The 10,919-nt window shown below is 43.6% G+C and overlaps 1 protein-coding gene across 1 annotated transcript; it reads left to right on the forward strand.

Moving 5' to 3' along the window:
• The first annotated feature begins 219 nt into the window (after window positions 1-219).
• LOC126355687 (uncharacterized) lies at window positions 220-9,826 on the forward strand. Its single transcript, XM_050006052.1, has 3 exons — window positions 220-231; window positions 3,356-5,284; window positions 9,368-9,826. Exons 1-3 carry the CDS (start codon window positions 220-222, stop codon window positions 9,824-9,826), a joined length of 2,400 nt encoding a protein of 799 aa, XP_049862009.1.
• The last annotated feature ends 1,093 nt before the right edge of the window (window positions 9,827-10,919 follow it).

Raw genomic sequence — 10,919 nt, forward strand, 5'->3', positions numbered from 1 at the left:
GACACTTATCAAATTACGTCTAGATTCTTAGCGATTCGATACGAGAGGAGGATAACGTTGCTTATCAACTGATGTTTGACATTCCTGCACTCCACAGCGCAGAGCACGCATGAGGCGTTGGGAATAATAAAACGAGAAGTGATATGGTGCTGGCTGCCGCTATTTAAGTCCCTTGAACAGGCTGAGACATCACAGCGTCGGCATTATATGTCAGCAGACATGAAGACTCTGGTGAGTGCCTCACACATTCACGCAACAAGCGGTGTTTCGTTAATTTCACTGTATCCGCATGGCACAGTGTTTCTAAGTCACAGTTCTCTTTTGTCTTAAAGGGGACATACATTTTACAACGAATAGAAATTTAAGCAATTTTTGAAGCAGTTATATCTCTAATTAAGACATTAACGCTACATAATACATAAAAATGTGCAACCGAAAAAAGCACTGACAGGCTTTCTTTTATTACCCATTTCATGACATATGATAGCTCAGAACTGCCTATCATCTTTACACGTATTGAAAACGTACTGACCGAGCGAGGTGACGCAGTGGTTAGCACACTGGACTGGCATTCGGGAGGACGACGGTTCAAAAGCTCCAGTGTTCTGAGCTTGGTCGCACGAATGTTTTGTATGTAATTAATTCGATGGCACTTTCGTAGTACTCTACCAATGAAGAGTAAACTGTCACATACGGCTGAGTGTATATGACGGTAACATTTCATAAGCCTACAAGCGGTTGGATTCAAATGTCTGTTTGAACTCTTCGACTCTTAAGTGTGACTCATTAATATTTTAGTGTTAAGAGACAATTGGATGTTTTTCTTTCTTTTTCTTCTTCTTTTTTACCAGAAAAACTTTAAGTATCTCACCATTTAAAGCAATATTAGCACCATTTTCAAATCGTAACAAGATCGAGTCAATATTTGTTCGGCACTTCTTGCACATTACTTCGTTACTATAACTCTGCGTAATGTCTGACGTTACTATCAATATTTTCTGGCTATTAATACTCAACAGGAAAAAGCAAGTGTACTAATACACTTTACTGCGACACATCTGAAGATACTGCCCTCTCGATAATGCTTCATCCAAGATAGCATGCTTTATCCTTCATACAAGAAATCCTCAATCCAGCCACGAACCTCGTTTGATTTGCCATACGTTCGTACTTTCGAAAACCAGCGAATGTGTGCTTTTCGGAAGACAAGAAATGCTGCATCTAATTGTCCCTTTGACCTATGGCTTTCAGAATGTCACACAACAAAAGTACCAGTTCAGCTTAACGTGATCAATATTTTGTAATCCATACTGGTTGGCACGGAGGTAATTCTATTCGAGATACCTCATATATTTGCTCTCCGAGTATGTTCTAGTGTGTCAAGGTCCTTCATTAGCTACAGTATCAAGTATCTTTTTACAATATGATATCAATCAATTTTACACGTATATTTCCATCGTTAACAGTGCGAAACAAGTTGTCTAATGGATAAGGGCAGGAAACATCAGTAGAGGACATCACCGCTGCCAACTATCCCGTTTCTACATCTACATCTACATCTACATCCATACTCCGCAAGCCACCTGACGGTGTGTGGCGGAGGGTACCTTGAGTACCTCTATCGGTTCTCCCCTCTTTTCCAGTCTCGTATTGTTCGTGAAAAGAAAGATTGTCGGTATGCCTCTGTGTGGGCTCTAATCTCTCTGATTTTATCACCATGGTCTCTTCGCGAGATATACGTAGGAGGGAGCAATATGCTGCTTGACTTCTCGGTGAAGGTATGTTCTCGAAACTTCAACAAAAGCCCGTACCGAGCTACTGAGCGTCCCTCCTGCAGAGTCTTCCACTAGAGTTTATCTATCATCTCCGTAACGCTTTCGCGATTACTAAATGATCCTGCAACGAAGCGCGCTGCTCTCCGTTGGATCTTCTCTATCTCTTCCATCAACCCTATCTGGTAAGGATCCCACACTGCTGAGCAGTATTCACGCACTGGGCGAACAAGCATACTTTAACTTACTTCCTTTGTTTTCGGATTGCATTTCCTTAGGATTCTCCCAATGAATCTCAGTCTGGCATCTGCTTTACCGACGATCAACTTTTTATGATCATTCCATTTTAAATCACTCCCAATCCGTGCTCCCACATAATTTATGGAATTAACTGCTTCCAGTTGCTGACCTGCTATATTGTAGCTAAATGATAAGGCATCTTTCTTTCTACGTATTCGCAGCACATTACACTTGTCTACATTGAGATTCAATTGCCATTCTCTGCACCATGCGTTAATTCGCTGCAGATCCTCCTGCGTTTCAGTACAATTTTCCATTGTTACAACCTCTCGATATACCACAGCATCATCCGCAAAAAGTATCAGTGAACTTCCGATGTTATCCACAAGGTCACTTATGTATATTGTGAATAGGAACGGTCCTACGACACTCCCCTGCGGCACACCTGAAATCACTCTTACTGCGGAAGACTTGTCTCCATTGAGAATGACATGCTGCGTTCTGTTATCTAGGAACTCTTCAATCATACAATTGGTCTGATAGTCCATATGCTCTTACTCTGTTCATTAAACGACTGTGGGGAACTGTATCGAACGCATTGCGGAAGTCAAGAAACAAGGCATCTACCTGGGAACCCGTGTCTATGGCCCTGTGAGTCTAGTGGACGAATAGCGCGAGCTGGGTTTCACACGATCGTCTTTTTCGAATCCCATTCCTACCGAGTAGATTTCTAGTCTCCAGAAAAATCATTATACTCGAACACAATACGTGTTCCAAAATTCTACAACTGATCGACGTTAGAGATATAGGTCTATAGTTCTGCACATCTGTTCGACGTCCCTTCTTGAAAACGGGGATGACCTGTGCCCTTTTCCAATCCCTTGGAACTGTACGCTCGTCTAGAGACCTACGGTACACCGCTGCAAGAAGGGGGGCATGTTCCTTCGCGTACTCTGTGTAAAATCGAACTGGTATCCCATCAGGACCAGCGGCCTTTCCTCTTTTGAGCTATTTTAATTGTTTCTCTATCCCTCTGTCGTCTATTTCGATATCTACCATTTTGTCATGTGTGCGACAATCTAGAGAAGGAACTACAGTGCAGTCTTCCTCTGTGAAACAGCTTTGGAAAAAGACATTTAATATTTCGGCTTTTAGTCTGTCGTCCTCTGTGTGTGTTGGATGCGTACATGCGTTAGGTGTGTCCGTGGGTTGTACTTTGCATCATTACTCACGTAATAAATGATTTCTCATATAGGGATAGGTTCTGTTCATAATGGAAGTATCACAGTGCCATTTTGTTCGCCAACTGTGTGAAAAACCACTATGACTCGTTTTTGTTACAGGTTCTTCTGGCCGCAGTGCTTGCAGCTGCCTTCGCCAGGCCTGGTGGCGTGGCTAAACATGCACACTCACCATGTTCGCCAAAAAGGGGGACATCCGGCACTGTCATCCCAAAAGACAGAATTGGAGCTGTCGTACAAAAAGTAGATGCTGCAATAGTTAATAGTGAATGGGTCCGGTCTGAAATGGCCGTCACCAAAGTGTCAAATTTGTCTCCTTATCCTGAAAACCCTGACAGTTCCTCAGAGAGTAAACCGAACGCCAACCATGAGATAGGTCTGGCTTCTGGAGGGAGACTGCCCTCACCCAGCTCCAACAGTCCGTCTACAACGCCGTCAGCTCTTAAGAATGTTGCTAGTTTCGAGGAAACTTTCAGCTCAGAAACGTCCAACCTGTCGCTTCACCCTGAAAAATCTGTAAGTCACTCAGAGAGCAAACTGAAAGGCAACTGTAAGATAGGCCTCTCTTCTGATGGCAGGTTGCCTTCACCTAGCTCCAACACACCGTTTGCAGTCTCGTCATCCCCTACGAATGCTGCTAGTGTCGAAGATATTGACAGCTCCGAAACGTCCAACTCGTCTCCTTCCACCGAAAAGCCTAACAGTTCCTCAGGGAGCAAGCAGAACCCCAACCACAAGATTGGTCTCGCTACAGATGGTAAACTGCCTTCAGCTGGCTACAATAGCCCGTCTGAAATGTCGTCAAATTCTAAGGATGCTGCTAGCCTCCGGAATACTGACAGTTCCGAAATGTCCGATCTATCTCCTTACCCTAATAGACCTGACCGTCCATCAGAGAGCAATCTGAACACCAGTCGTAAGACAGGTCTCGCTGCTGGTGGCAAATTACCCTCACCTACCTCCAACAGTCCGTCTCTAATGTCGTCAACACCTAAGACAGCCGCTGGTCTCGAAAGTACTGATAGTTCCGAAACGTCCATCTCGTCTCCTTCCGCCGAAAAATCTGATAGTTCCTCAGAGAGCACGTTTGATGCCAACCGAAAGGTAGACCTCGCTTCTGGTGACAAATTGCCCTCAGCAAGCTCCAGAACCCCGTCTGAAACGTCGTCAACCCCTACGACTGCTGAGAGACATCAGGATACTGATAGCTCCGAAACTTCCAACTCGGTTCCTTCCTTCAAAAGACCTTGCAGCCCCCCTGAGAGCATGATGGAAGACAACAGTTCATCGGATCTGTCTTCTGGTGGTAAACTGCCCTTACCTGGCACTGTGTGTCCTCCTCCAAAATCGCCATCTGTTAAGAATACAAACAATCTCCCAAAATTTCAATCCTCCGATGTTTCTCAGTCCGACAACGAGGCCAAAGATCACTTACCTATCAGTAACGCATTTCAGAATTTTCCTGGAAGTAGCTTGCTAGCTAGTTCTTCTGTTAAGACCCAAGAAAGCGTTTCCAAAAGTCCGGGTAATTTTGCCAGTATAGAGAGCTCCACTGCATCTGTCAACAATCCTAGAGCCGATTCATCAGACAGCACCTCCTTTGGAGATCTCCCTGTCCGCAACGTTCCACCAAGTCCGTCTGCTGACCCCCATGCAGATTCTCCTCCTGCTGTCTCCCCACGCTATCCCACCAGTCACATTGCTCCTGCTGCACCTACCACTACTGTTCTCAACCTGAAGGATGCCTACAATTACTGGCCTTACAGCAGTCTTCTCTACAACCATCCACCCAACACGTTCATCGTCAGCGTACCCCTGACAGCGATGTGCTCTCCTCCCAGCTCTAACAACGCCATGTTTGGTCTTCCCATAAGCAGTCCGTTTGCTGATCTTCCCGCCCATAGATTCTCACCTGACCTTACTGCTCTCTCCAACAATATTATGGACGCAGTACAGGGTGCAGCTGTGGCAAACTGGCTGGCCAACTATGCTGTGATTCCACAACAGCTCTCACTGGATGAATTTAATAAGGTGAGAAATTAGCTCTAAGATTAAATACATAAATTTGTTCTCCTGTGTAACGAACTTTTACAACACTCGTTCCTCTGAAGAGCTTAACGTTTAAACACTAACAAAATTTTTTTCTGTACCACAGCCAAGCGGACTGCACATAGCATACTTGCGTTTGAAGTACATCTTTAAGCATTACTTGCATTGCCATAAAGAAAAGTAAAAAGAAACTATTTAATGTGGCTGTGATTAGATGGTTCTACAGTAATAACTATCAATACAACATTAATGTTTCCATCTTAGAGTTAGGTAGCATACTTTACATAAACAAATCGAAAAGTGAGGTCCGATCAGGTGCAAAGTGGAAACCACAGCAAAAATCCGTTCAAGCTCTGCACATACGTGTGGGCAGTGTCTCCGGTATCTCTGCCGATCGCGTCACGTCGCTCTTTTCTGAGCGCACAGTGAGCACGAAAAGATGCCTGGATAAAAAGTATGAGGGCCTAGTGAGAGATTTCGCCTGACGTTATGCAGCCCTCATAACATAATTGTCATGCGTTTCCTTCTTCATGACAATTCACGTCCGCACGCTACAGGGGCAATAAAGATGTTCCTGCAGCGTCTTCCATGGGATGTCTTTGATCACTCGTGATACATCGCGTAATTCGCTCCCTCTGAGTTTCATCTCTGCTGACATGAACCGCTGGCTATAAAGAAAACATTTTGGCACAGACAACGAGCTCTAGACCAGCGTAGAGAATTGGCAGAAAGCGCAGGCGGCTGCCTTCTATGACGAGTGTATTGCAAAGTTGGTCCGCCACTACGACAAATGTCTACATCGGAGTGGTGACTACACAGAGCAGCAGCTACAGGACGTAGCTAACTATTACAATAAAAACATTTTTGATTAACACGGTGGTTTCCTTTTTGGGAGTGATCGGACTATTTTACGAAGAGTACTCATAGTTATAACATTATTCATAGCATTAGCCTCTGGAAGCAGTCTTGTCTTACATTACATTCTAATCATCTGCCCTCCGTTGGTGCATCCAAAACCAACCAGGAAACGCTTTTCTCTATCATCACTAACGCATTTGGTATACATATTACCTTTGATATACAGTACAAATAACTTCTCTAGATTTATTTAAGCATTCCAGTGTTTGCTTGTGGTACGATTCAGACGAAACTGCATGAAACCTAGTCAAATTGTCAACCTTATATTCGCCTTGATGCTGGTATCCAGTGCTTGTCAAACGACAATCTCACATACACTACGTTACCAAAATCTCATAAAAGAAATGGATTGATAGGATAAAACAATAACGCTCTCTTGCTGGCGATAATCGTTTCAGTGCATGTGGAGAAATCCTTGCTTTGGCATACTTTTCCTGATTATTTAATAAATCATTTACAGTTGTTTGTGTATTTATTTTAACAATAACAGAAATATAGTCAGTCTCGGCATCAAGAGCTACATAACTGTTTGTCACATGTTATTTTGAGTATCTGTATAATTTGTTATTTATTTCATAAGCAATTTTTAATTAATATGTCAATAATAATTTTATACATATAGTAATAATTTTAGTGAGTCCGCTTAGGTATCAATAAATCTACACTGAATGGAGATATTTTGTGGCAAGTCTAGAGGCAGTTTTAATGATTTCAGTGAATCTGTTAAGTTTTACTTTTAATATAGTTCCTGGACCCTTTTTGCCTTGCTTTCTTAAGCATGCCGCAGCACGCTCTTCCACTTACCACATCGTCATTTACAAATAGCTGAGCCGCCATAATTTGCCTAGCTACCTCCACGTCCCCTTAAAGATCACTGCTGTAGCCTTGTCCTCTGCCTATAATAGTAACAGGTCAACCACACACCACTCAACCAAAGATTCTACATTCAAATACAACTGTTAGTGAACATGTCCCTCGTAATATGACACAGTACTTTCCTCAACGTATTAAGGAGATAGTAGGCTGTAATTAACGCATCAAAGGAAAACTACTACCAAAAAAAAATCTAGGCTAAAGCACGAGAAATGCAATTGCTTCTAGCCGATTATTAACACTCGAAACTCTTTAGAGCTTCCTTACGGCAATGACTTCACAGCATAAGTTACATTATTTCAGATCGTGTTTTGAAAAACTTCCAAATCATACGCAGCACTCACGAGGAAGCTTCAGCGCAATGATGGACGTATCAATATTAACGGACGGTACTTTGAACAACTGATTCACGGAAGTGGATTGCCTAGGCTACGCCTAGTATGTGTTGATTTCGTGTGTGCTCCCACGGTTAATATACTGTGAGGAGTTGCAGTAAATGGACAAGTACAAATGGCGTAATCGGATCCACGGCCACACTACATATTTTCTTCTCCCCGGTGTGAGGAACGTGTCCTGTAAATCTGGTAGTAATGTTTACTTACATTCAGTGAAGTTTCCGGGTGCTTTGTACCCAGATGTGGGGTCTCCACTCGGCAAAAACTTTGAAAATGGGAAGCTCAGGATCATAAGTAATATGGAACATAATTATTTCCTGTAATTACTTACACAGTGGTGTCATGAGTGCTCTCCCAGCGCTGTGGAAACTGCCCGGTGTGTGACTTAAGCTGTAACTGAAGTGTGGTTGAATTGGCTCTGAGTACTATGGGACTTAACATCTGAGGTCATCAGTCCCCTAGAACTTAGAACGACTTAAACCTAACTAACCTAAGGACATCACACACATCCATGCCCGAGGCAGGATTCTAACCTGCGACCGAAGCGGTCGCGCGGTTCCAGACTGAAGCGCCTAGAACCGTTCATCCACAGCGGCCGGCTAACTGAGTGTGACAAGTAATTTATTAGAAATATGGCATGAGAGCAGAGCATCTGCATCTGAATATTACGCCCTCAGTCATCATAACCTGCTTCACTTTTTCGGAAATAATTTTGTTTCTGCCTTGTTTCTGATATTATTTCACAACTACACTTTGCTTATTTCTTAGTTTAGAGGCCGGAGATCATGAAAAGGTATTCATGCACGCTGAAGCCATCTTAAAAGTGACATCGTTTTACCTGCCACAGTCATGACTCAGGACACAATTAACATGTACGTCATCACTGTCAAATGATCTTAGTTCCATGACAGATCGCGTCTGGCAAGCATGAGCCCTCGGTAATTGGTCTTTCGGTTCAATTCTCTCTATCAGTCTTCTTTCTTATAGGGTGTGGCCTACAGCGACATTCACTCAAGCGCTAAACTCTTGATGTCAGTGTAGAACATACATCCAACGTTCTCGACTATTTGTTGGATGTATTCCAAATCTCTGTCTTTCTGTCTCTTCTTTCCGTCGGTCTTTTTCACCCCTCCTCCCGGATCGTACAGAGCACCTCGCCATTTACCATCGTTGCACTTAATTTGAAGCATCCTTCTTTAACAACACATCTCAAATGCTTCGTTTCTGTTGTTTCCTGCGATTCCTATAGTACAAACACATGATCCACGTCGATACACCACCCTATTGCAAACGTACATTTCAGTAATTTCTTCTCCAAATTACGGCTATTTTTTATGCTATCTAGCACTGTCCCCTTTCCGCGTGCTACTCGGTTTATTATGTCTTTCTTGCTTCCCCCGTCATGCGGTATTTTGGGTTCCGTGGTAACACTAATGCTTTAGTTCGACTACTACGAGGTCCTCAAATTTCTTGGTAAGTTCAGCATTTCTGTTACACCTCATTTCTTTACTGGAGTCGACGTAACCCGCTTTAGAGATTCAGAAACTGTTTGGATATTTACGATAATTCTGATTTATTGTTCCGGCTCAGATACACTTTTTTAATTACATTACATGTTTCGATCACTCTGGATCATCTTCAGATCTAGGTACTTGTGTCAGCAACCTGTTTTTTCTACTGAGAACCACATCTCAGAGTACTACATGTAGTTCTGAGTAGACAAGACGGTTGCTGACGCAAGTACATGCAGATAAAAATGTTCAACGGAGTCGGAACAATAAATGACAACTATCGTAAATATTATTGCTTTCCTTGAACTAATTGGTTTATGAGTAAAGAATAATGAAATAAATTGTGGATATGTAACAATTTTTTATAGGTACCAGCAGCACTCATGTCGTTATCGTCACAGGTTGGGGCAGTCTACAACGCCGAGGATCCAGAAGACGCTGTAGATGCCGATGTCGACGCTCCACTTTGTGCCGCTATCGGTCCAGTGGCTGAACCACTGGGACTACCTGCAGACACCACCAGTTCCGCTGCACCATCGAGCACGGCACCAAATATTGTCACCTTCGGTGGCGTTCCTGTCCGCATATGGGCGCCACCAGCTGGTCCATCTACGAGCCAGGTTCCAGGCAGCATCAACTTCGGTAGCTTTCCTCTTCCTACCACAGTCAGACAGGCAGCAGCACCAGTGAACGCTGTTCAGAACACAATCAACTTTGGGGGCATGTCTGTTCGCACACTGGGCCAACCGGCAACTGTACCAATGAGTGTGACTTCAAACATCATCTCCGTCGGTGGTTGGCCAATGATCAGAAGGCTGCTGCACTAATGAACAGTTAACTGCGCGCCCTCAGCTTCACGTGTGTCTCCGTCCATGCATCAGATGCTGAACGCTGTTAGCTAGTGACTGCGGATGTTTGCTTCATTGATTAACAGATCTATCTGTCATGCCATTTCCACAACATCTGCAATTGTTCTAGAAACAGCAAGTGTAAAAACTGACCTCATGAAATTACAAAAGACATCGGCCTCTCAAAGTATCACAAGAAATTAAGACTGTCCTGTACCATATGTCCTTGCTACCTGAATAAAAATGCAGTTGTGGGCGGAATTTAATTTGCGTATTCTTACATGTTCCTTACCTTTTTGACTAATTTTTTTCCACATACGTTTTGAATCTTTTAGTGATCAAGACATGAACAGTAAAACGAAGAACAATGCCAACTGCGACTAATCAACAAATACACATCAAGAAGTACAGAGTACAAATCAAGACGGACCTTAAGAACATAACCCCTCCGTCTACAGGCCACAAGTGGCTCATCGGTACCGTCCGACCGCCGTGTCATCCTCATGGAAGGATGTGGATAGGAGGGGCGTGGGGTCAGCACATCACTCTCCCGGCCGTAATGATGGTATTCTTGACCGAAGCCGCTACTTTTCGGTCGAGTAGCTCCTCAATTGGCATCACGAGGCTGAGTGCACCCCGAAAACTAGCAACAGCGCATGGTGGCCTGGAGGGCCCCCGTCCATCTGCCGACCACGCCCGACAGCGCTTAACTTCGGTGATCTCACGGGAACCGGTGTATCCACTGCGGCAAGGCCGTTGCCCACCTTAAGAACATGCAAAGAGGAAATATGAAAAACGTAGTTATGAATCTACGTTGCAAAAGACCAGAGAAACTGAGGTGTTCCACACCATCTCTCTAAAATGTCTTCAATGCCACAACAGCGCACAAAGGAAATATCGAAATAAAAATAACACTGAAGCAGTATATGAGTAATAATTGAAAAAAAATCGGTTATCCTTCATCTACATCTACATCTACATTGATATTCTGCAAATCACATGTAAATGCCTGGCAGAGGGTTCATCGAACCGCCTTCACAATTATCTACGAGGGCTATCCACAAAGTACATA

The sequence above is a fragment of the Schistocerca gregaria genome, chromosome 3 (assembly GCF_023897955.1).
Source record: "Schistocerca gregaria isolate iqSchGreg1 chromosome 3, iqSchGreg1.2, whole genome shotgun sequence".
Taxonomy (NCBI): Eukaryota; Metazoa; Arthropoda; class Insecta; order Orthoptera; family Acrididae; genus Schistocerca; species Schistocerca gregaria.